The 26,451-nt window shown below is 41.6% G+C and overlaps 1 protein-coding gene across 1 annotated transcript; it reads left to right on the top strand.

Annotated features, from left to right (window-relative positions):
• The first annotated feature begins 247 nt into the window (after window positions 1-247).
• Window positions 248-25,977, top strand: PPA1 (inorganic pyrophosphatase 1). Its single transcript, XM_032232314.1, has 11 exons — window positions 248-366; window positions 9,343-9,407; window positions 12,836-12,889; window positions 13,597-13,716; window positions 15,713-15,799; window positions 18,457-18,583; window positions 21,243-21,370; window positions 22,143-22,228; window positions 22,443-22,512; window positions 24,436-24,475; window positions 25,392-25,977. The coding sequence occupies exons 1-11, from the start codon at window positions 294-296 to the stop codon at window positions 25,415-25,417; spliced, it is 876 nt and encodes a 291-aa protein (XP_032088205.1). The 5' UTR covers window positions 248-293; the 3' UTR covers window positions 25,418-25,977.
• Window positions 25,978-26,451: the final 474 nt, after the last annotated feature.

Below are 26,451 nucleotides of genomic sequence, written 5' to 3'. Positions count from 1 at the left end.
ACACGAGAGTCGGAAGCGAACGGCGGGCAAGCCGCTCTCACTTTTTCCTACTTCTGCAGGCGAACGGGAGGTGTGGCGGAGGAGCGGCGTTGAAAAAAAAAGAAAAGAGAAAGCTAATGGAGCCTGCGCAGTACGGCACCAGCGTGGCGGCATGCGGCATGCTTGTTCCATGCAGCGAGAGGCGGGCTCACCGAAAATGGGGGGAGCCAGGTGGGACAAATCAGGGGCCGCCTTGAGCGGCTGCGCGGTGCGTTTGCCTTTCCCTTGTGGCTCATTTCAGGAGCCGGTCCCGTATGAGCACCATGGCTGGTTACCAAGTGGAGGAGCGAGGCGCCCTAAACAGCCTGGACTATAGGCTCTTCTTCAGTGAGTCCTTGGCCGGGAGAACGGGAGAGCCGCTCCTTTTCCCGGGGGCGGCTGGCGGGGCGCGTAACTAGGGTTTAGCCAGCCTTGCAGGGGATCCTTCCAGTGCCAGCTGTCCTTTGACACGGGCAATGAATGCATGCTGCTCAATGAGATAAGGCAGCATTAGGGCTCCGTTTGCGTGGCGCCAGCGGCTATTAAGGGGGTGAACCGGGCTTCCAGCGGGAGATAAGTGTAACTAGCGTTTGGCTTTCCTCTGGGGCGGCTGCAACGGTCCTCTAACCTGTCGTGTCCCCGGAAGCGTCTTTCCAAGAAGCTGAGTAAACCTGGGTGTGCCTCCTGAAAAATAAAGTTTCTGGGTCATCACAAAATACGCGTCCTCGGAAATAAGCCAAGTTTCAGTCCATTGGAGCTTAGTTGCAGCTTTTTGTAGGGAGTATGGATGGGGAAGGCGTTCATACTTCAATATTTTAGAGTTAGAATAAAGCTGGAAGGCACCTTGGAGGTCTTATAGTCCAGCCTCTTCCCCCCTCTCCCCCTTGCTCAAGCAAGCATCTCAAACGATCCCTGGTGGGTTTGGACATTATCTGTATTTATCTCGTGAATTTGGCTTCTTCCTTTTAGAAAAGGAGAATGATAGAAATCTTCCCTCCAAGGACCATTTTGTTAATGTATCGGAAGCATAGATGGGGCTGGGTGGAAGTTTTTTTTTCATATGCCTGTGTGTCCTACTAAAATGATTTATTTAAGAGGAGAAACCAATACAAGTATGGGAAAAATAAGGGAAATGTATGTTTTCTAGAACCTGGGGAGAAAGTGAAGGGGAAGAAATTGGAGTATGTCTTTTGATAGTATATGTGTTGCAATTGCAACCTTACTTTCAGTTCTTTAAATTTTTAAGGCTATCAGTCTTTTCTCTCTCTCTCTCTTTTCACTTAAATGACTATTTGAAAATTGGTTCTTGAGATTCAAAAAAATGTCAGTGACCTCTATTACTATTCATGCAAAGATATTACATAAATGGTGTCCAAAAACATAGTCTCTTTTGAAACAAGTTCCACTACCCATTTATTTCTTGTCGTCTTCTCAGCACTACAGAATTGGTTTGCCCTTTACTGTTCAAGTATAGCCAGCAAGCCTGATTATCTCCCAACCAAGTCTGATCCTGATTAGCTTTTTGAGATCAGCCAAAGTTGGCTAAAAGCAGTTACCTTCTGTACTTGCTTGATTATGCATTGTAGATTGTTTTATCATCTTCTTGTGCCATATCCATCATCGGACATTGGCGATCATGTTGGCAATCCTATTTTTTTCAACAGCCACATGAAGAAATGCTGCTGAGTTTTGTCCAAATCAGTCCCTTAGATTTTGAAGCCATGATATTGTTCTTCTGCTTGGACCTCATTTGCCTTCAATCTTTTCCTGGAGGATTAGGTGATTGCATCACATGTCCAAAATATTCTAACTTTTTCTTTTTAATAACTTTGATGATTTCCCTTTGCTTTCTCCTCATTCGTGATTTTGCCAACCCAGCTTATACATAACAGCCACCTGTAAATCCACATTTCAAATGCTTCTAGTTTCTTCAAGTGGTTAGAAAAGATGAAACATCTAACAAGCCTGATTTTCAGATTTAGGCTTATGTCGTGACTGCAGAAGACTTTTTTTCATTTTGAAGAATGTTTTATGATGGGCTTAAATTCCAAGATGGTATTACACAATGTATTTGTACTGCACTGCTTTCAATTAGTAAAAAGAATTGAAACAGGGTAGGCATCTGGCTATTTTGAAAAATTACCTAGAGGTAAAATGAAACTTGACAATTTAGCAATAGGAGATGGGATTACAAAATTATTTTGCCTCACTGGAGGGAATTTGGGGTATAGGAAAGGGGAAATCACTTCAGTGAAGTACTGGTATAATGCTTGCATAAAAAATCTGTTGTGAAATGGTGATTTTGGGTTATGTAAACTATTTGTAACCTCCCTGGGTTAAGTAAATTGGCTGTGTTTGCAGATTCTAAATTGGGGTGGGGGATATAGAGAGAGATAATCTCCAAAAAAGGTCTCTTTAAACCAGATCAGTGGTTCCCAAAATTTTTCAGTCCACCGCCCCCTTGGTGCTACAAACTGATCCTCAATGCCCGCCCCCCACCCAGTGGTGGAATTCAATTTTTTTTACTACTGGTTCTGTGGGCGTGGCTTGGTGGGTGTGGCTGGGGGGGGTTTCATGTGACTGGGCAGTTTGCACGGAAGGAAGATGGTAACAGTAAAATTCAAAACTGTAACAATTAATTGCACATTCAAAATCCAATTTAAAAACCTTTTTAGTTGATGTTAATTCAACAAAATTGTTGAACATGATTCAGTGACACCAAGTTTTCAAAGTCTGATTGTCATTTATCAAGAATCTTAGTGACTGATAACTTAGTAAACTCAGTAAATTTAGTAACTACCTCACTGTTCAGTAAATTCTTAATGTGATGGATGGGCTTGATGAAGTGATACCAGTTTCCCAATGTCTGGTTTTAAGTCACTTAGCAGGAGTTTTAAATCACCCCGTTCAGTAATCTGGAGTCGATTTCGATTTGGACTACCATTATATTTATAATTATTGCAGGTAATTGCTGTAGTCTAGCAAGATTGTAGGTGAGCAACAATACAGAAACTGTTCAGAAGTAAGTCCATGTGTTGTTCATGGTTCTTTAGGCCTGACAAAGCCAGAAACCAAGTGTTGCTGGATTTCTGCTGGTGTCAGGAATGCAAGAGGTGTCTGTCTTGTGAACACTGGAGAGATGTGCCAGTGCCTCCCAATACTGGAGAGATGTGCCACTTCCCAAATTCATTTTTGTTCCCCATAATAGGTTGCTAGAGATGTTATTAACTTCTTTTTTTATTTATTTTGTCTTAATATATTTTAGACTGTTGTTTGTTAAAAATCTATACCGTGTAGGGCTCTGGGAAGTCAGGGGGGGGAGGGAGGTGGGGTGTTGGGGGGGAGGGGGGATATATAGTATGTGTTAGATTTCAATGTAATGCGATTGCACATGTATACTGTTGCTCTTTAATTTCACTGTAAAAATAGGACAAGCTGAATACATTGACATATAGTAGAAATACACTAAAGGGAGGAGTAGCGGGATAGAAGAAAGAGGGGTAGAAAGGGCAGGAGAGAGGATGGGAGGGAGGGTGAGAAGGAAGGGAGGGAGTGGACTGGGAGAGAGGAGTGGTAGAGGGGGAGGGGAAGTAGGGTAGAGGGGAATGATGGAGGGAAGATGGAAAGTTGGAGGGGGGCGAAAGAAAGAGGTGTATGGAGGGTCGAAGAGGTATATTGGGTTTCTATTTTGGGGGGTATTGTTGACAAGAGGAATTGCTGTGTTTATTGTTTAATGTTGTATGGCCCTGGTTATGCACAGTATATATGTGACTGTATGAAAATGGAAAAAATAAAAAAAATAGGTTGCTGATAGGTTGATTAAAGATATTTCACTCATTACTGGGAATGAGAATCAGGGCAATGACAATTCATTTTGGGGGGAAACACAAGGATGTAGTCAGGACATGATGTTAAACTGCACTGTAAGGTACTTTTGATAGGTGTGTCAGAGCTTGAGAACCACTTGCCTCAATTCCACAAACTATTCTAAACAAAACGTGCCTCCCTCTTTCAGCAGATCAGCCAGCCAGCTAATGGTATAAAAAATATTACTAATTTAAAATACATTTTCTGGAGTATTTCTAGCAGTGGGCAAGATTAAGATTGTTTATTAATGCAGGTGATTTTAAAAAGAATCCTATTAACAATACTAATACTATATAAAAAAAATGTGCATCTATGAAAAATCATGCCCTGCCCCACCATGAAAGGAATAGAATCCACAACCTCTTTTGTACGCTGTTCAATCTTTATTTACCAAAAAAGTAGTTCAAGCAGAGTAGACGCTCTTCCCCTTAAGAATCACATTCCAAAATTTCAGCTTCCCCTGCAATTTTTTACAGAGGCAGCAGTTCAGTTTCTACATAGCATGACAGACCGACCAAGGGTCTCCGTGCGCTCATGTCGGGTGGGGCAGGACCTTCGGCTCTTGTGAAGCTCTTCACCCACATGCCCATACAGCGGGACGCAGAGAAGGAAGGGGTAAAACGGCGAGAATCAGGGAAGACAACTCCATTGCTACGTTTAGGGGTTCATGGCCTCCCCCCCCCCTGTAGCTGGAGGAACAGTTTTAACCGCTAGTCTCACGCAACGAAGAAGAACCCAGCCCTTCCACCCGTTGAAGGTGTGCGTGAGACCCAAGCCTTCCCAAAGGCGTGCCTCGCCGGTTCCTGGTGACACGAGACTGAGCTGCCACCTCCACAGAAGCCGCGCAGGGAAGAACTCCCGCTTTCAGTCCCATCGCATTCCCTTCTGCACCTGCGCGCTAAGCTAGGCAAGTCAGGAGTACAGTACAGCAGACCTCCTCTGCCACCTCCCTTGCCTCTTAGCACCCCCTGCCGCCGCCCCCATGCTCATAGTGCCCCCCTGCCACCCCCTTGCCTCATAGTGCCCCCCTGCCACCCCCTTGCCCTTTAGCACCCCCCTGCCGCCCCCTTGCCTCTTAGCACCCCCCTGCTGTCCCCCTTGCCTCTTAGCGCCCCCCTGCTGTCCCCCTTGCCTCTTAGTGCCCCCCTGCCACCCCCTTGCCTCTTAGCACCCCCCTGCCGCCCCCTTGCCTCTTAGCACCCCCCTGCTGTCCCCCTTGCCTCTTAGCGCCCCCCTGCTGTCCCCTTGCCTCTTAGTGCCCCCCTGCCACCCCCTTGCCTCTTAGCACCCCCCTGCCGCCCCCTTGCCTCTTAGCACCCCCCTGCTGTCCCCCTTGCCTCTTAGCGCCCCCCTGCTTTCCCCCTTGCCTCTTAGTGTCCCCCTGCCACCCCCTTGCCTCTTAGTGCCCCCCTAAGTCGTCCCACCACCCCCCAGGGGCAGTACCGCCCACTTTGAGAACCACAGATAGATCAACGAATGGAAAATGATCTAATACAGCAACTGTATTCTAAATTTATAAATTGCTGTTATCCAAATAATAGAGCGTTTACTGTTTGGCAGCTAACAACTCGATCTTTCTGTTTGGTTCAAACCAGAAAATTTAACTCTCCATTAAAATATTCCATTGTGATGTTCTTTACATTTGATCCCAAGAGCAAAAAGGTCTTTGCACTTAGCCAAGGTTAAGCAACACGATTTAGCAAGATTTGAAATACCACATGAATGATCTGGGTGACACTTTTCTAAAACTGGCATCCCCACATCCTCAAGTGATTTTTTTAAAAAAAAATCTTGCTAAACTGTGTTGCTCAATTGTGGCTTTTTTCTTTGGCCAGCACTGTAAAGGATTACAGCAGAGTAATGCCTGTATCATCTGTAGGGCTTAGGACAGATCCCCCTCCCTTTGTTTGAATTGTGTGATAAAATGAATCACTGTGATTCAGTTGGAAAGGGTCCATGAAATAGAGATTGGAGTGAATGGAATCTATACTTGGGAAAGTTTTTAAAAAGCGCCCTGGAAAGAGGCACCAACCAAATACTGCTATATTACTGCCAATAAACTATTTGGGGGCATCTAGGAAGTCACCAGAAACTGCTCAGTTTGAGAGGAAAAGAAAAATATAAGTTGATCCAGGTATCTATAGTATAATGGCTTGACTATTGCCTTTCTTGTAGTTTTTAAAGGCATTCTCTCTAGTTTCCTTCTAGTTGGAAGGTGATTTTTATAGTCACCCATTTCCTGCTGCCATTCTACAAACACAAGTTGAGTTTAAAGTCTGACTGTACTAGCTGTAAAATTAAAACAGCCTTCTGTACTGTAATCCTTTAAGGCAATTTCCTTCTTATCAATGATCGACCGCAAGAATTTCCATGTTCACCATACAGGAAATGTCTGGTGAGATTATCCAAAGGTTACCAGCCGTAGTTGGCGTGGTGTGATAGGCAAATTCCATAATAGCAATCGCCATTCCGAATGACTATTGGCAAACAGCTGGAAAATTACTACCAAAATAAAAAAGTCACACAGGAGTACCAGACGTCTTAAGTGACTTACAAGTGGTCCTCACACAACCGTCGCAATGCCCCCAGAGTCCTATGCTTGTGATTTGAGCACTTGGCAACCAACTCACATGCTTGTAGCAACCTGCAGACACGTGATTGACATTTTCCATCTTCCTAGCAGCTGGCTTCTGACATAAAATGTCAGTGGGGAACCCAACAGAGAAGGTTGCAAGTTTACAGTTGTGGGATGCCTCATTTAATGATTGTGGTGATTTGGCTAACAATTGCAGCAAAAAGGTTGTAAAATCAAGCCGGTCCATGTGGTGCCCTCTTAATCTCTCTTTTCAGAGCTTTAAAGTGTGTGTGTGTGGGGGGGGGCATTCTAATCTCTGGAGGAATAATGTTCCAGAGAGAGGAAGCCACCACGAAGAAGGCCCTTCCTCTGGGTCCCACCAGGTGTAGGCTGCTAGGGGATGGGACTCTCAACATTCCTTGTCTCCCCGCTCTACTGGGTCGCGTAGATATCACCGGCAAGAGGCCGTCCCTCAGATAACCTGGTCCCAAGCCATGAAGGACTTTAAAAGTGACAACCAGCATCTTGAATTGCACAAGGAAGCAAATTGACAACCAATGAAACAGGAGAGGTGGCAATATGTGCACATCGAGGCCTGCACAAAACCATGCAAGCCTGTATGAACAAAGATGTGGTAGACTTCATTGTGGCTATTTTTAATGTTGATAAAAAGGGGCAAGGAACCTATGTATTTTTCCTTCATACAGAATTACCACCATTGGATCAGGATAGATATTCATCTCCGCAGTTGCCTCAACACTTACACCATATGGGAAGAGTGTGCAGTTTTTTTTTCAATCTGTTTAGGCAGATTTAAAGGGAGAGATGCTGTTGAATCTCAGCTGATGATTATGTCCTGTAGGATTTGTGCCAGGTTGCTAGCTATTTTATAGTAATTACTGCATTAAAATGTAATTCATGGATTATATTTAGGTTATGATATTTTTCTATCCAGACTTAGCATTTGTTAACTAATTTGAATCCCACAATTGCCTTTTGCATCTACAGGTTTTCTACCACTCGGCTATTGCTGTCAGTGTAAATGCAACTGGGGCCTTCATGTTGATAAAAACTCATGCTCTAACCCAGGGGTGAAATGCTACTGGCTTACGCTGGTTCGCCCAAACCGGTAGTAAAAATGCTACTTGTTCGCCAGAACAGATAGTAAAAAAAAGGCTTTAAAAAGTAAAAAAAAAAGTTCCAACAATCACATGGCACAACTGATTGTCACACAGCCGATTGTCAGAGAACCAGTAGGTAAAGAATGCTTTAAAAAGTTTTTTAAAATTTTTTGACAATCTGCCACATTATTGTCGGAACTTTTTAAAGCATTTTTAAAGTACCAGTTCGGGAGAACGGGTAGTTAAAAAATGCTTTAAAAAGTAAAAAGAATATTGTCACACCCACCCAGTCATATGATCCCCACCAGGCCATGCCCACCAAGCCATGCCCACAGAATCAGTAGGGAAAAATGTTGAATTTCACCACTGCTCTAACCCACGGGTGTCAAACTTGCGGCGTCACATACCTGTGTGTGACACTTCTAGCCCGCAGGCCACCAGTTAGAAACCCCTGCTGTAACTTATAAAAACTTCATGTTGTAATTTGTGGTTAAATGTAACTATGAGTATGTCACTAATTCTTTCATCTTCTCCATTAAATCAGAAATTTGTTGAGTGGGCAGAATAGTGATTAGCTGAAAGGAGACATGAGGAAGTTTGTTTACTTTTACTGTTCTCTGTCTACACATACATAAATGGAAAGAGTTTTCCCAGGGTCTGTGTCATTTCAAGGTTGCATTAAATTCCATAGGTTTAATTTATAAATATTGGTTAGAAGAATTTAAATCAACATGATCACTGGGAGTCATCTGAACAGAACATCTGGCAGATAAAAGTTAAGGATATCCTTAAGGTTTTTTACAGACTTGATCATAAGTGCCACTTTCTTCTTATTACAAGTGAATAATTCGAGACGAAGCACATGGGAATTCTGTGTAAAACTTCTGTTTTGACTTAATTGGAATGCAAACTAACTGCAGAGACTATCAAGTCTTTAAATTTGTGTTCCTAGAGATGCTCATCTTATTGACTCAAATCCATTGCGTCTGTAATTGAGTCTTGGCATCGTCTCCTCTTTTGCCGCCTTTCTGCAGATGTGCAGAATCCTCCAAATGAGATTTTACCAATTTGGAGCAGATTATCGAGGAGGGGAGAGGGCCCATCCAGAGGTGGTATTCAGTTGATTCGGACTGGTTCAAGCAAACCAGTAGCTGAGATCAGGGTGGGCCTGCCCACCTGCCCTGGTGCTATACCGTCTTATTTAGCCACCTTTTTTGAGGCCAGGCGCATGTGCGGAAGGCGCGGGCACAAGCAAAGTGCATGCGTGAAAGTGTGCAAACTGATGGTAAAAATAAGTGAAACCCACTGCTCCCTATCAGTGGTGGGATTCAGTCAGTTCACTAAGCAGTTCAGAGAACCAGAAGAAATCGCCTATTATTTTTTCCCACTTTACAGGGCTAATCCTGTAAGGAAGACAGGAAGGAAACATTCTGGTGGTGTTTCTAGCCCAATCTTTAATGCCCTGCTTACAGAAACTGCCTCTCCGGTTAACCCTTATTACATTGTAATAGCTAAGCGCCCATTGATGTGAGTGACATTGAGTTGGCCACACCCACACGGTCACATGACCACCAAGCCCCATCTATCCAGCTGGTCATTAGGGCAGAGAACCAGTTGTTCAATTATTTGAATCCCAACTCTGCTCCCTATCCTACTGATAAAACAGAAATTGTTTCTTGTCATAAATGTCCTATTAAGGTTCTTTTGTCTTAGTGTTGAATTTATTTAATAATAATCATAGGCATCTTCTTTCGTTTCCAGAAAATGATCAAGGACAGTACATCTCTCCTTTCCATGACATTCCAATATATGCAGATGCTGCCAAGGTAATATACATGCTTTCTTTTCTCCTTTCACCTGTTCCTCTGAACTATATGATTATGTGCTAAATAGGTAATTCATCTTAAAGCAGGGGTATCAAACTCGCAGCATCACATTATTATCATGTGACTTTTTTCCCCATTGCTGAAACGGGTGGGCGTGACCAGCACGTGACGTATCTGGGCCACGAGTTTGGCACCCCCATTTTAAAGGAAACATTGCTTTTATTGTGTATCTTTTAATCACAATCTAATCTCTGTATTTGCCATACAAGGCAACTGCTGTAGAGGTAGTCCTCAACATACAACAGTTCATTTACTGACCTTTCAAAGGTTATTAATTAATTAATGTACAATAAGTAGAAAACTATCTTTAGATAGATTTTTATTCCAAAAACATTTTATTAAAATAAATTTGATAACAATAAAAAAAAACCGATTTAAATTTTTTAAAAAATCATTTTTTTAAAAAAAGCATCGATTTGTATCCACCCTGGTGCTTGAATAAAATGACTTTGTCCATCAGACTAAGAACATTTAGTTTGGAGAAACCTTAATTTCTTTCATCTCCCCAGCATGATTAAATGGCCTAGCTGGCTGAAAACGCTGCTGTGCCAGACATCTAGTCTAGCTACAGGCCTAATTTATGCTTCGTTGGGATTTTACATATCTTTTATTCCAGCTGCTATAGGAAATCAGCAAATAAGCCCCAGACATTATGTTTTACTGGTTCAATGAAAGTGTCAAGTTAAATGAAATACTTGAGCTTCAGATAGAACAAGAAAAGTTCTTATGTGTTGTGGCCCGCCAGCGGCCTGTGGAGCTGGCAGCAGATTCAGACAGTGAGGAGGTTGGGGAGGAAGATCGGCCAGTCCTGGAGTCTGGGGAAGGCTCTGATGAGGGCTCTGTGTCAGAGGCAGAGAGGGGGCCAGGGCCGTATGCCAGTTATCAGCTGCCTTCAGAGTCAGTCATCAGTGGGGCAGACAAACAGCTGAAGCCTGTTCCCAGTGTGCACATGCGCCGGACGAAAGGAACAGTTAAGGACTAAGGGTAGACTTGGGAGTAAGGCCAGGGTTGGACGATGAATGGCCCCTCCCAGAGGGAATAAAAGAGGAGCAAAAAGAGAGTGGAGTTTGCAGGAGACAATCAGTTCGCTTAATTGGTTCGTGACTCTCTGAGACTCCTTGCCAAGTTTTGCAGATATCAGCCTGTCAGCTCTCCAAGCCAGATAAGGTCTGTGATTGTAAATCCTCTCTTGAAAGACGTTGCTGGATATGAATGAGCAGAATTCACAGTAAATTTATAAAAGGGTTTTTTGTCGGGACAAGGAGTTTGCTTCCTGCTCTTGGGTAGACTTGGTCAGAACATTATAGCAATAGCAATAGCAGTAGACTTATATACCGCTTCATAGGGCTTTCAGCCCTCTCTAAGCGGTTTACAGAGAGTCAGCATATTGCCCCCAACAATCTGGGTCCTCATTTTACCCACCTCGGAAGGATGGAAGGCTGAGTCAACCCTGAGCCGGTGAGATTTGAACCGCTGAACTGCTGATCTAGCAGTAGCCTGCAGTGCTGCATTTAACCACTGCGCCACCTTGGCTCTTATTATGAACACTTGGCCTCCAGATTAGGCAGCAATACTGCATGGACAAGCGGTTGAGATAATCAGGATTTATGGTTACATTTCAAAAACGTAAATGCCTCAAATGAACTTCTTACTGCCACATTGCCAGTTTAACTAATAAAATAAATAGAAAAACAGATATGAGAAAAGAATGCAAGTGTTTGAAAGACCGAGAATCTGCACGCACTGACAGCGGCTTAAATCGAAGATGAGTTCTGAGGATAAACAAGAATAGCCAGCTTTAAAGTTAGAATTGCAAGGTCATCACTCCAATCCGGGACACGGTGGCTCAGTGGCTAAGATGCTGAACTTGTTGATCAGAAAGGTCAGCAGTTCGGTGGTTCAAATCCCTAGTGCTTCGTAATGGAGTGAGCTCCCGTTACTTGTCCCAACTTCCGCCAACCTAGCAGTTCGAAAGCATGTAAAAATGCAAGTAGAAAAATAGGGACCATCTTTGGTGGGAAGGTAACAGCGTTCCATGCACCTTCAGCATTTAGTCATGCCAGCCACATGACCACGGAAACATCTTCGGACAGCACTGACTCTTCGGCTTTGAAACGGAGATGAGCACCGCCCCCTAGAGTCGAGAACGACTAGCACATATGTCAGAGAGGAAACTTTACCTTTACCCCAATGCAGCTTGTAAGAGCTTTTTTTTAAAATTGCAAGTCAGCGTTCGGTAAAATGCAGAAATAGGAAGCAGGATTCAAAATTCTACCTAGAGCAAAATATTATGATCTTTAGTCTCTAGCACTTTCCAATATTCACATTGTCATGATAAACTTAATCGTATTATAAAGCATCATTCACTCTGGTATTGGAGACATTTCAAATTTATTCCTACCAGGATTATTTCCATCATTATATTCCAAATTAATATTGCTTCACCGAACCACGTAAACATGATCTGAAATTGTGTGTAAACAAACGTTCAAAACCTTTTGTTTCTTCTGAAATTTTGCTAAAATTGCTTCTCTTTCCTAACTTGCAGAATTTGATGGTGATTTTTTTCTCAATGGGTTTGTTTTTTTTTTGAAGCATTTCTGTCCAGCAGTTGCTTAACAGCAAAGATTGAGCTTCTATCATAAATGGACAGACCTAGACAGTGAAAAGGACTTTTAAATAACTTAATCTTTGAAGGGAAAAAATAGTTACCTAAGCTGGTTGTGTTAAAGTAAGCTGATCTGCCCTCTTGTCCTTAAGCTTATGGAAAACCAGGATTAGGGTTCAGGACTGCTTAAATCCTTTTAATGGGCAGTGAATAATGCAAGAATAAACTGGTAAGTAGGAAGTGGCACCAGATGTGCATAGCCCATATATATTCTGTATTCCAATAATGTATTATTACCTTCTCTAGTGTATGAAAGATATTTGCTGCCGCATTAGCAAATGAAAGATTTTGGGGTTCTCCCCACTGCTTCGATGTCAATAAAATTTTGTGTCTGAATATTCCAGAGAGCCAGCACCCTTAATTAATAAAGCAAAACAGAAGAGAAATTTTTTTCTACATCTTTTTCTGAAAAGTCAAAGGTTTCTTCCCATTCCCTAGGTAAGGAAAAACAAGCATCTCCTCCCAATTGAAAGTTATAATAGGGCCAGTTTAACATTTGGATAATAGCTACACTCTGGGCAAAATTTGTGGGCAGGAAGGAGAAAAAAAAATCATAGTTATAATATTCATGGGAATGGAAACATTTTGGGGAGCTCCATGGAAGGATAGTTGCTGGATGACAATTCAGGAAAGACGACCGACAGCACATTTCTCTGTGTTATATTTTATATGTACTTTGCTGAATTTATGTTCTTTTCAGCACATCTTCAACATGGTTGTGGAAATACCTCGATGGACCAATGCTAAGATGGAGGTAATTCAGCTTGAGTGCTGTAGTCGATGGCTTCATTAATTACTTCATAAAAACTAGTTTACTTTAGAGGTAGTCCTTGACTTACAACCATTCATTTAGTCACCTTTCGAAGTAACAATGACACTGAAAACAGTACTTACGACCGCTTTTCATAGTTACGACCATTGCACCCACGGTCAGGTGATCAAAATTCAGATACTTGGCAACTGACTCATATTTATGATGGTTGCAGTGTCCCTGGGTCATGTGATCCCTTTTGGCAACCTTCCGACAAGCAATATCAGTGGGGAAGGCAGATTCAGTTAACAACTATGTTACTAACTTAACAGCTGCCGTGTTTTACTTAACAACTGCGGCTAGAAAGGTCGTAAAATGGGACAAAACTCACGTAACAACTGTCTTGTTTAGCAACAGAAATGTTGGGCTCAGATTTGGTCATAAGCTGAGGACTAACTTTATTAAATTTCAAATTGGCTGCTATTAATTGTATATAATCTAGTAAGTGTTTTAAAGCGAAAGTCCAAAGTATACTTAAATTGAACCTTTTCTAATGAGACACACTCTGTTTTTGTGTGGGTGCGCGTGTGTTATTGGTTACTATTAATCAGGATAATTATCGCTGGAAATATTAAGTAAAACATCTACCCAAAAAGTTACATTTTTTTCATTTTAAATCTGAGTACTAAAGTAAGTACATTCTGTTTTAGATTGCAACTAAGGATCCTCTCAATCCAATTAAACAAGATGTGAAGAAAGGAAAGCTACGTTACGTTGCTAATGTATTTCCCCATAAGGGATATATCTGGAACTACGGCGCTATTCCACAGGTACTCTAATATTACCGTATCTTTTTTATGAATTCCAAACAACAAACAACACTAATGAAAGGGAACTTTGTACCACTGCATAGACAACTGTGGGCAAACTCTCTGGAGGAAGAAGAAAACACCTTAGGTTGTAAACAAGCAAGCTGCCTGTGTTACAAGAGAAAGAACTGTTTTATTAAAGCATAAGAAGCCTTAAAAACACAAAGAGATCTCATAAAGCCAGCATAGATTGAACGAACTAAACCAATGTTGATAGGAATGATAGGAATGCTCCATGAATCAATTTTGGTTTCATATTTATTTCAATCGATGCTGTCTTTTAAATTTGTCCATGGAAACCATATCAAACGCTTAACATTAAATGAGTTGGATTAAAGCATATTAAATGAATTGGATCAATGTACTTTAATCCAATTAATGGATTTATTATTATTAAAATACAATTTAACAGTCTGATAAAGGGAAAAGGCTGTCCATCAGAGCAGAACATCTGGGTTTTTACGCATGTAAATTTCAGGTATTTTAAGCACGAACTTATGCATGCACAGAGACTAATGATGTGGATAGATTTTATTTCCATTGTATCCAAAATCTAGTAACCCAATATACTTTAAAATGGAGTATTTTATTATTGTCTTTTCTGTCAATTTTAAAATGGAGTATTTTATTATTGTCTTTTCTGTCAATTTTCCTTCTGACTGATTTTTCTGTTCTTCTGTAATTTATGGGAAAAGATAATGAGGCTTTCCTTTTCTTTTTGACTTGTTGGCTTTGTGAGTTTATTTTACTCTTAACTTCTTTCTTAGATTTCAAAGCTGTCTTGATCATAAGTTTGCTTTTCCGTAGAAAGTGGCACATAACTTGCTTTGTGTTCATCTCATTAAGGATCCCCCGCCCCCCTTATATCCTTTGTATTCCCCAAGCTGGTATCCTTGGTGCTCCAGATAGCATGTGCTGTTATATGAAATACAATGTGTTCCATAGCTGTCTTTGCCAGATTTTCATAACACTGTTTCTCAACCGGAAGGAAGTTAGGTCAATTTCTATTAAAGCAGACCTGAACTATAACTTCCTGTTAGCAAGCATTGCCCCTGCAATCACATGGGATGTGAGATAACCTCTTTACATTGAAGTAGCTCTGATTTCATGTGAAGTGCCGTGGACTCTATATCAAATTGTTTTGCCCTTTGTATGTTCATAAACAATGCTTGCATTATCCTGTGAGAAACTTGAACTTGTTCACTCTGCACCTGTTTCTGGCAAAATGGCCATAAATCACAGTATATCATCACAAGGCACTGTAAATGGTCGTAAATGCAGGCCAGTTGCTGAGTGCACAAAATGTGCACTGTGGGGAGGGGGAGGGGGTGACATCAGAACTTTGAATCCGGTACCCTTTTGTGGGGGATCTATTATATTAGGGGTGTCAAACTCAAAGCCCGGGAGCCAGATCCAGCCCACAGGATGTTTAGATCTAGCCCGTGGGGCCGCCCAGGAAATAGTGAAGGAATGGCCCACTGTGCCTCTGTCAGCAAAAATGTGACCCTCCCAAGCTCCATTTTTGCTGGCAGAGGGTTGCAGGAGACCACCCCAGCCTAAAACGGAGCTCGAGAGCCCGTTTTCTCTGGCAGAGTGCTCATGCCATAGATGCCCTGACACGAGTGATGTCAAGCTGGCCACGCCCACCTGGGCCCTGGGGTCAAACACAACCCTGATGCTGCCCTCAGTGAAATTGAGTTTGACACCTCTACATTATATCTTTGAAAGGATACGAATTCCTTATTTTCTTGCTCTTCTAGCAAAGACATCACAAACTACCAGCTACCCAGTTCTTGTATGGTTGTCAGTGGAAAAAGAACAGTTTTGAATTCCTTTATAGAACGCATAAAGAGCAAAATATTTTCATACTGTTACCGTTTTGAATTTTAATTGAGCTGTACTGAGATGAAAGGAAGGTTGCACAGCAAGTACTTAAAGGAAACTATTTATTTTGCAGACATGGGAAGATCCAATGCATAAAGACAAAAATACCAACTGTTGTGGAGACAATGATCCAATCGACGTTTGTGAAATTGGAGACAAGGTAACTAAACCCTTTTCAGGTGGAAACTTGGGGTTTGCTAACCATCTTTGCAATGTTACCAGTAAGTTATTATGAAGATATTTGCAATCAGGCTGTTCATCCAGCTGTCACTATCAATATGCAAAAGCAGTAGTGGCTAATTTTTACACGTAGAAGAGTTTTGGTTAACAGCCACTTGTTCAACAACCATTTGAAGTTATGATGGCACTGGACAAATGAGTGTCACAACCTATCCTTGAAGTTCCAGCTGTCCCAGCACCTCTGCGATCACAATCTGAGCACTTGGCAATCGGCTCGCACCTGGGATGATTGCAGCGTCCCGTGATTACATGATCAATAATAAATGACCTTCCCTGCCAGTTTGCCAGCAAAGTCAGCAAAGTCAGTGGGGAAGGCAGCAGGGAAAGTTGCAAGTTGCTCAGGTAAGTCTCACCCATCCACACATTCTCCCAGCGTCTCTCCTTGTGTCTTCCCAGCTACTCACACACGCTCCCCATCCCCAGTAGCAGGCAATCTCCCCCTTGCTTTTTTCCACCTGGCAGTAACTACTTGCCTGCCAGCTAGTCTGCATACAAACCACCTGGAACTTGCAACTTTCTGCCAAGCTCCCCATTGACCTTGGTTGTTGGAAGCCAGCAAAAAATGGCAAGGAGTACTCTTAACAGGTGCCAATCCTTGGATCCTCACTTAATGAGGGCAATAGGGACGTCAGGGATTATGAGGTGTGGTGGCACAGTGGTTAGAATGCCATATTGCAGGCTACATCTACTGACTGCTGGCTGCCTGCAATTTGACAGTTCAAATCTCACCAAACTCAAGGTTGACTCAGCCTTCCATCCTTCTGAGATGGGTAAAATGAGGGCCCAAATTGTTGGGGGCAAGAGACCGACTCTAAGCTAAAAAGCGTAGAGCAGGAGTGGCTAAGCTTTTCTGGACCAAGTGCCCAAAGCGTGTGCAGCACCCATGTATGCGCCCCCATCCCGCGCTTGCATGCCCCATTGTTAAGTGAGTTTTGTTCCATTGTATGACTTTTGCCACATTTGTTAAGTGAATCACTATTAGTAAGACAGTCATTAAATGCTTTGCTTGTCAGAAGGTCGCAAAAGGTAATCACATGACCCCTGGACGCTGCAACCATTATAAATGTGAGTCAGTACTCAGGCATCCGAATATAAATCACGGTAACATAGGGATGCGACAATGGCCATAAGTGTGAAAAATGGTCATAAGTCACTTTTTTCAGTCACGGTCACTGTTGTAATGGACTGTTGTAAGTTGAAGACTACCTGTACATTGTTTAATGATAAAAAATTCCGGTCTCGATTGCCATCATAACTTGAGGATTACCTGTACAGAAAATGTTTAAAGAATTTTAAAGTTTTATGATAGGAAGTGTATTAGCTCAATGCAATTTTAACATTTCAGAACAGATTCTACTGGGGGTGGGGGTGGAGAAGGGTTATATTTCAGAATGGCAGGGATACTTTAAAATAATAAGGGCTTATCCATCCAGTGTCTCATTAATTCAGTGGTTCTTAAAACTGTTTGATCCAATTATATCCCTTTTCTCATCTGAAATAATGTGATTACTCCCCCGGGGGGAGCAGAAAACAGTGCTCTTGCTTGGGGAGGGAAACTTCTGGTTGTGGCTGGACCTGTGTGAGTTGCAGCCTGGCAGTGCCCCCCATGTATCCTGGGGGTAAGGAAAGGTCCAGGGGGGCATCACCCCACTCTAAATCTTGATTATGCAAAACAAAAGAAAACATGGCATTTTTGACAAAACACCAAATTCTGTTGTTTTACACAATGTTTTGAAGCTGCAATCCCAAACTGGATTTGTGGCTCACAGACAAGCAGTTACAAGCAGTTCCATTGCCCTGCAGGGTATATCCAAATTATTGTAGTCTAAGAACCGCTGTTTTAGAAGTTGATAGAGAGCCTACTAGATGCAGAAAGGGCTAATCTTTCAATACAGTATTACGTATTTTTGGTGCAGCTGCAGCATTAAAGCTAAAATGTTATGGAATGCAGACATGCCCATTTCTATGTATAGCCTGAATATTTAAATACTATGTGGAAAGCAAAACCAGTAGGTGCCCAGACATTATGCTTATATAGTATTGGTTTGAAGATATTATTGTTAAGGCATTTCTTGGAAGAATGTAATGCACAATGAAAAGTACCTATCTTAGCTGAAAATAGTCTCCTCTTCACCTGAGAAAAGCTTGCCTATAGAAATTGTTGTCCAAAATCAGCCTCTGAATAAGCTGCTGATTTAGTGAAATATGAACACTGGAATTCTTTCCACAAGATTCATGTTGCTGAGCAATCAGGCAGAAGAGGAAATATTGTTACTTCACCTGTTCTGGCTTAGTAAAACCAGCTGTGCGAATTTGAAGCCAAGGTGGCGCAGTGGTTAAATGCAGCACTGCAGGCTACTGCTAGATCAGCAGGTCAGTGGTTCAAATCTCACCGGCTCAGGGTTGACTCAGCCTTCCATCCTTCCGAGGTGGGTAAAATGAGGACCCAGATTGTTGGGGGCAATATGCTGACTCTCTGTAAACCGCTTAGAGAGGCCTGAAAGGCCTATGAAGCGGTATATAAGTCTACTGCTATTGCTATTGAATCCTACCTAACGAGTAAATTTATTCAAACAGGTGTGCAACAGAGGCGACATAATTCAGGTGAAAGTTCTGGGCACGCTGGCATTGATTGATGAAGGTGAAACGGACTGGAAGATCATTGCAATCAATATTAATGATCCTGAAGCTGCTAATATGAATAGTAAGTAGCTTTGAAGTGAGATTTCCGACATGTTTGTGCCTTATTTTTTCCAGTTTTGAAATTCCACATATGGAAAGTGTGTAACAGTGGTGGGATTCAAAAATTTTTACTATCAGTTCTGTGGGCATGCCTTGATGGCATGGCAGGGAAGGATACTGTAAAGTCTCTATTCCCACCCCACTCCAGGGGAAGGTTACTGCAAAACCCCCATTTCCTCCCGATCAGCTAGGACTCAGAAGGCAAAGAATAGATGGTGGCGGGGCCAATGAGAGGTGGTATTTACTGGTTCTCCAAACTATTCAAAATTTCCGCTACCAGTTCTCTAGAACTGGTCAGAACCTGCTGAATACCACCTCTGGTGTGCAACTGATACAGAGTTGGGCTGGTGTTATATTCTTTGTGTTAAGGATTACAGGTAGTACTCAACAGCAATTCACTTAGTGAGCATTCAGAGTTACAGCAGTGTTGAAAAAAGTGTTTATAACCATTTTTCAGACATAACGACTGTTTGCAGCATCTCCATGGTCATGTGATTTACCTTCACATGCTTGACAAATGACTCACATTTATGATGATTGCAGTGTCCCTGGGCCATGTGATCACCTTTTGTAACTTTTGACAAGCAAAATCAGTGAGGAGGCCAGATTAAGAACTCCCATGATTCATTTATCAGATGTGGCAAGAAAAGCTGTTAAGTGGCGCGGAACTCATTTAACCAATGTCTCACCTAGAAACATAAATTTTGGGCTCAATTGTGGTCCTAACTTGAGAGCTACTTGTCAGTGGTAGGTTTCGGCCGGTTCGCATCGGATCAGGAGAACTGGATGGTGAAATTTACCAATCTGGTGAGAGGAGGTTCCACTGGTAGATCCGGAAGTACGTTCTGGAATGCCTGCCCCGTCCGTCTCCCCATGCTCAGAAAAGCACTGTGTGTGGAGGTCCCTTACTGGCGGGCAGGTGTCCTAGAACCTGCCTGCCAGCAAAGGACTTAAATGGAATCACTTTTCTGAGCACGGGGAGACAGGAAATAGTTTGCACCATCCGTCTCCCCGTGCTCAGAAAAGCGCTGTCCAGGGAGGTTCCTTACTGGCAGGCAGGCGTCCTAGAACCTGCCTGCCAGTGCCGCGCAAACTTTTCTGGTCCGCTGCACCCGAGCTGGTGGAGCGCCCGCAACCGCCCGCTCGTCACCAGTGAGACAGCCAGTGCATGTGAGCCACACGGTTGCTCTGATCACACGGGCGATCCACCAGCTTGGGTGCAGCCAGACCGGAGAAGTTTCTCTTCTCAGAAATGTCTTCTCAGTGAAGTTGTGGCAGCCTGTCTGTCCCTTTCAGGTGTGCAAAGCTGTGCACAACAGTATTAGATTTCTGTGGTTTTATCTTTCTTGGTTGGTGTTGGGGAGAGCTATGGAAAGCTAAAACAAATGCTGTGTAACAAGGAAGCATGAAACATTCCTTTTGATTCATTGGTGAATTAAAACCAAATATTATTTCAAAGGAGAGAAGTTTCATATCATGCCATTTTAATCAAAACTGTTTCACATGCCCTTAAATCTTGGGGCGGGGGGAGGAGAGACAATAATGAACATCTAGGAAGTAGGGTAGTAGCGGCAAATATCTTAGAATAATACTTTGATGCAACTATTATAAATTGTTCAGCAATAATTTAACTAAAAGTATTGTGCATACTATATATAAATTGTTACTTCTTAGCAGGAAGTCCAATTTTTTTTCCTCTGGATTTTCCCATTTGGCTGAGTTTTTCAGTACTCCAACATATTCTTTTTTATTGGGCATATATTTATGAATTTATTTTTTTAAGCAACAGGCCAGAACCTGTTCATATTAATAATTAGGAAATCTGTTGGACATCAAACTTATTTTAAAAGTATAATTATGTAGAACTCTTTTTAGTCCGGATTATGGAAGAATTGCAGGAAAATATTAGATAAGACAAAAATAAGCTAAAATAGGGGTGGTGGCGGTGAATCAACTTCTTGTTTCTTGCCCATGTTCTGTTACAAACTACTCTAATTGCTGCTTGTTTTTTAGCAATAATGATTACATTGAATATGATATTAATATATAAAGCATGTGATATGGTTCCAGGATCACAACTAGTCTGTATTTGAATGGCCTGAAGGTGTGTTAACATTCAAGGAAGCTAAAGCTGCAATCTAGGAAGGGAAGTTCTTGGCCCTCTAAGTACTTGGAAAATGATGTCAGCATTCCCAGCCATGATAGAGGTCACATAGCCAGCAAGTCACTCCCACCCGGTCACATGGCCAGCAAGCCACTCCCACCCAGTCACATGGGTGGCAAGCCACTCCCACAAAGCAGGCCACACCCACAGAGTAGGTTCCAAAAAAAATGTAAAACCCACCACTGCTACCTGCATATAAATAGCTGTCATACAAAGTTGAACTTCATTTTGAATACTATATTCATCTGATTTCCTTTTGGCTTCCTACTCTTAAATTTGAAATGTCCTTAATTAAAGCCATCGATGTACAGTCAAATTCTTGATGGAATATAGGCTGTTTTTTACCAGAATGATTTCTTCTGCAAGATGTTCCCCGGGGAAATTAAGAGTAAAATATGCTAGGACACTTGAGCAAAACTTGAGTAGGTTCTGAATGTATGCCTTTTAAAAATTTAAGATATTGATGATGTCAGAAGAATTAAGCCTGGATACCTGGAAGCAACTGTGGACTGGTTTAGACGATACAAAGTCCCTGATGGGAAGCCAGAAAACCAGTTCGCATTCAATGGAGAATTTAAAGATAGGGTATGTATATATTCTGTCTACTGCTGGCCACTGCTTGAAGCTGCTTACGCTTTTCTTGTTAATGCAAACAATACAAGTGCATGAAAGTATGTCTGTGGCTGTTTTTGTTCAAAACCGCATTCAGAAGTTGTTCTTAACTAGAAAATATGTAAAGCCCCCCCCCCCAAATTACTGTATTTTTCAGAGTATAAGGTGCACTTCCCCCCAAAAAAGTGGGTGAAAAAATTCAGTGCGTCTTATAGACTGAATAGGGGCCTATTTTTTGTCTCCTGAACCCTCTGTGTGTCACGTTTTCACCCTCCCCAGTCCCCAGAAGCACTCTGCAGTGCTCTGCATGGTCCCATTTAAGCCAGAAATGGGTCCGTTTTTGCCAAAAATAGGCCCATTTTCGGCATCCCGAACCTTCAGTACACCTGAATTTTGCTCTCCCCAGCCCCTAAAAGCACTTTCTGGGCCAAAAATGGGTGCGTTTTTGGCCTGCAAAGTGCTTCTGGGGGCCAGGGAGGGCAAAAGCGGGATCCACAGACATCAAAAATTATTTCCCTCCCTTGTTTTCCTCCTCTATAAGACCTCTAGGTGCGTCTTAATTGTCTGAAAAATAGAGGTGCTTCACTACCCTTGTTAGTGTTTCAATCCAAAACCTTATGGTGCAGTGTAACAATATGGTAGATAAAATGTATGTATGTATCTATGTATGTTGCGGTAATCACAACATATTATTATATCAGGCTGCTGAGAAGAGACTGAATTTGTTTCCCCTTTTAAATCCCAGGACTTTGCAATTGATACCATTAAAAGCACTCATAACCATTGGAAGGCTCTAATAATTAAAAAAACAGATGCAGGAGAGATTTGTTGGTAAGTTGTTACACTGCGTGTTTTTTTTTCAGAAGTGACTTGGGAAGATGAATTAAATGAATGTGTTAACCTGTGTATAAAGTTAATGCTTTAATATCTTATGGAATTTATGTCCTATTTTATTCCCTATTTTGTATGTTTCAAGATATGTTACTTTAGTGCATTGGAGAAACACCTGGTTATTTATTTACTTACTTATTTGTTTGCTTTCCAGCACAAATGCAACTTTGACAGATAGTCCTTTCTGTTGCAGTCAAAATGCTGCCATAGCCATTGTGACAGCGGTAAGCAGTTCTGATAAACATTTGTTTCCTTCATGTCTTGGGACATCTATCGGGAAATACTGTTTGTATTCTGGGGAAACTAAGAAAGGAAAATACCAGATCAGATCCAAGGTCTAGTAGTTACAACAACATTTTGCTCCCAGAGACTCTACAATGGCTGGAGAAAGCCCACAAGCTTGGCCTGAGGGCAGTAGCATTCCTCCCACTTACCATTGTAGGGATCACCCTTTCTGATACTGAAGAGAAATTACCTTTATTAGTCAATATTAGTAATTAGTCAATATACATAGCCTTACCTTCTAACCCTTACAGCCATGATGGTGAACCTATGGCATGCGGCTCAAAGTGGCACATAAAGCCATGTCACCCAGCATGCATGGCCTTGCCTGTTTGTCTTCCGGGTTTCTGGTGCGCATGTGCACATGGTGATCAGCTGTCCTTCACACATGCAGCAGTGCCAAAAACTGGTGTATCCATGTCATGTGTGCACGCCACAATCCAGAAGTTCAGCTTTTCCAGAGCGCGATCCCTTCAAACACGTGGCAGTGCCAAAACCAGCGTGCCCATGTGTGCCGGCCAGTTGATCATTGGACACGCAGGCATGCTAGAACCCAGAAGTTTGGCTTTTCTGGAGGACAGCCCTGATGAGCACATGCATGTGCGCATGACGTTTCTGTGCCATCACTGCCTTACAGTATTGGTTGTGAAATTTAGCCCCATGAGGATCTAGTGTGTATCTTAGGAATCCACTTTACAAATAATCCTTACTTAATTATCAGAATTGGAACCAGTAGCCCCACCGCCAAGCGAAAGGTCATGTGACTGTGATAGATCTATGACATCCGTTCCCATTTGGTCATTAGCCGAGGTGGCGCAGTGGTTAGGGTGCAGTACTGCAGGCCACTTCAGCTGACTGTTATCTGCAGTTCAGCGGTTCTAATATCACCGGCTTAAGGTTGACTCAGCCTTCCATCCTTCCGAGGTGGGTGAAATGAGGACCCAGACTGTGGGGGCAATATGCTGACTCTGTAAACCGCTTAGAGAGGGCTGAAAGCCCTATGAAGCGGTATATAAGTCTAACTGCTATTGCTATTGCTATTAAGCAAGTCAACCCACGATCCTTAAGTGAGACATCACGTGACCACAGCTTGCAATTGAGTTTGCTTATCAGAATCTGACTAAAAAGCATGCCCATGTTGATCACATGGTCATGGACTTTGTGCCAGTTGTAAATGTCCACTGGTTGCAAAGTGCCGAAATTTCGGTCATGCACCCACGAGGACACTGAGAATTGTAAGTGCAAGGACCAATCATAAAGTTACTCTTTAGGGGAGTCATAAGCTCAGACGTTTGCTAAACAGGGCATTTGTTAAGCGAGGGCACAACAGGTAAAAGTATACTTTGCTGTAAAGTTTTCTTTCCCCCACAAACTCCTTTTAAGTCAGTTTAATTTATTAATTTATTGTATTTATTCATTCAGTTTCTGTACCTGTCCAACTCAACCAAGTGACTCTGGGCAGTTTACAATTTAGTTGCCTCTGATCTTTTCTACAGGCTGACTATACTAATTCTGTTCATCTAGTTTCATCTTGTTCCTCTGTTTCAAAAAATAATCTAAGGAACTTTGTTAGCAGAAATACAAAATAATGTTTAATTGATTTTACTTAGAATTGGCTTGCAATAATCTTAATACCCGTTTTTCTCACTAACATTGGAAACAGAAGCAGAAGAAAACTCACAGCCTAATAAACACATCTTGACACTTTCCATCTCCGGCTAGCTTCTTCCAGCTTGCATGCAGCCAACAAAGATATTTCCAAAACTATCAAAATTTGATTTTTATATTTATTATAAAATATTTGATATTGATTTATAGGCAGTTCTGAATTAAGAAAAAAATTCTGAATGAAATCTCTTTTTCAGCTACCTCCTTGTGGGACCTGTAATCCACTACCAGCTGAAGGTAAGTTATCTTAATTTGGAGTGAAATATTAATATATGTATTTTTGTGTTGGACAGTTAAGATTGACAATTCCTGTTTTTCATATTAACTTGAATATGCTGAATAAATTTGTACCTTATAGTTTGCTGCATATTGCAAAACAGATTTAAGGACAGAAGCAGTCAATCATTTGGTTGGGATACTAAACCTGGCTGAATGTAAGCCAGAGTAAGATATTTATCCATTATGTCTATACTAAACAGATATAGACCCCAATTTAGGTTGCAGTATTGGTTTTGATGTCTACTAAGATGTCTTGTTTTTTATTAAGAAAGAAGTAGGCATTTTAAAGACTAATAATTACAAGAGCATAAGTTCATGAGGTTTAAAATCTGATTTATCATATATGTAACTTTGATTAGACTGTGGCAATTTAGCATGATTGCTGTTCTGGAAACTGCATATTGGAAACCAAATGTACGTTCTGTTGCTTTATAGTGCTACAGAATTAAGCATTAAGAAAACCATAGCTATAAAACTTCCCACATTGAAATCCCTTTGGAACACACAGAAGCTCAGCCATCTCGGTTTATGATCCCTTCACTTAAAGATGCTTTCCCTTTCATGTTCTTAATATGTATGGAAAGAGTTTCCCCATACATTGTCGAAGGAATGACTTCCTGATATGCAGATTGTCAGATGTTCACATCATGCGCTGGCAAAGGCTGTTCAGCTAAAACCCATGTCCACTTCAATTTTTTTTTAAAAAAGTGTATTCAATATGAGTGTTTTTCCCTGGCTTTTCCCGGCTTCTGTCATTTTTCAGAGAAATTGCCTCCAAATGATTTACTTCTGTTAAGCCACAATAATTACTATATAGCTTGAAACAGATTGTGCTGACATTTTGTATTCCCCTATTTCTTTTCTCTCCAACCAGTGGACCGGTGGTTCTTTTGCCATTGAAATTCGACCAAAGGACAAAAGTTACAGAAGCTGCTGCCTACTCATCAAGATATTTGTGCAGAACATTTGTGAAGAACTGGCTAAGAATCCAAAACAATATGTTTATAAATAAGTAATTTATGACTCCCAGTCCACTGTACACATTAAAAAAAGAGAGAGATTAGATGATGTAAAACTCCAACTAAAGTCTTTAAATATATATCGTGAAACTCACAGACACATTCTGTATCAATATTATTTTGTCATTTGCTAGGTTTATCACAGTGTTTTCCAATATAAAATTTTAGGTTTGGGTTTTTTTTCTCTCTGTCAGACAGGTTTATTTTAACATGGTGGGGGAGGAAACCTCACACTGATTCTGAATGCTTAGCCACATTCTCATTCCTTGAATGCCATTTTTAAGTCTTAAGGTACCTTACAAAATTAACAAACCATGGAACTGAGATTAAATGTAGAACCAGAGAAGGTAATTTGAGTGGTGTTGCTGCTTATGGCTGCTTCCATTCATTGATGCAGTCAGTAGATAATAAATTAACAGTGTGCTAGGATTTAATGGAAAACCAATATAAAATGACCCAGGTACCAGTCATTATACAAAACAGTGAATAAGCTATAATAGCCTGAGACTGCCCATCTGGTCTCAAACCCAGTTTATTATTATTATGTGGTTAATCTTTGGTGAGATTCACAGTCTTTGGGGCTGGTTGGTAGCTCAACAGCTCGAGTCCTAATCAAGGACTTAGGAACTGTTAAGGTAACGTTGGAGGATATAAGCTGTTCCAAGTAGGGTGGTTTTTTGTAGAATCAGAATGTTCAAGTCTGATAAATTTAAAACTTCAATGTGCAAGTCTCAGTACTTAAATTAAGTATTTAAATTAAGGTAAGGGTTAGGATTAGGTTTAGGGGTTTGCTTTAGGGTTAGGTTTAGGGTTAGGTTTAGGGTGCTGAGTGCTTCGGAAGGCGCAGATTTGCCCTCCGCGATTATGTCATCGCGGTAGGGTCGCGTTTTTCCTTAGCGCTTCGAACGGCGTGGA

The sequence above is a fragment of the Thamnophis elegans genome, chromosome 15 (genome assembly GCF_009769535.1).
Source record: "Thamnophis elegans isolate rThaEle1 chromosome 15, rThaEle1.pri, whole genome shotgun sequence".
Lineage (NCBI taxonomy): Eukaryota > Metazoa > Chordata > Lepidosauria > Squamata > Colubridae > Thamnophis > Thamnophis elegans.
Note: the sequence above shows the minus strand (reverse complement) of the source record. Positions and strands in the feature narration are given on the sequence as shown.

What these genes read in the sequence shown, in the direction of transcription:
- PPA1 (XM_032232314.1), top strand. Translation starts at nt 294, where the DNA reads ATGAGCACCATGGCTGGTTACCAAGTGGAGGAGCGAGGCGCCCTAAAC. An exon ending in GGACCAATGCTAAGATGGAG is followed by an intron (nt 12,890 to 13,596) that starts GTAATTCAGCTT and finishes ATTCTGTTTTAG; the next exon opens with ATTGCAACTAAGGATCCTCT. An exon ending in TGAAGCTGCTAATATGAATA is followed by an intron (nt 18,584 to 21,242) that starts GTAAGTAGCTTT and finishes TAAAAATTTAAG; the next exon opens with ATATTGATGATGTCAGAAGA.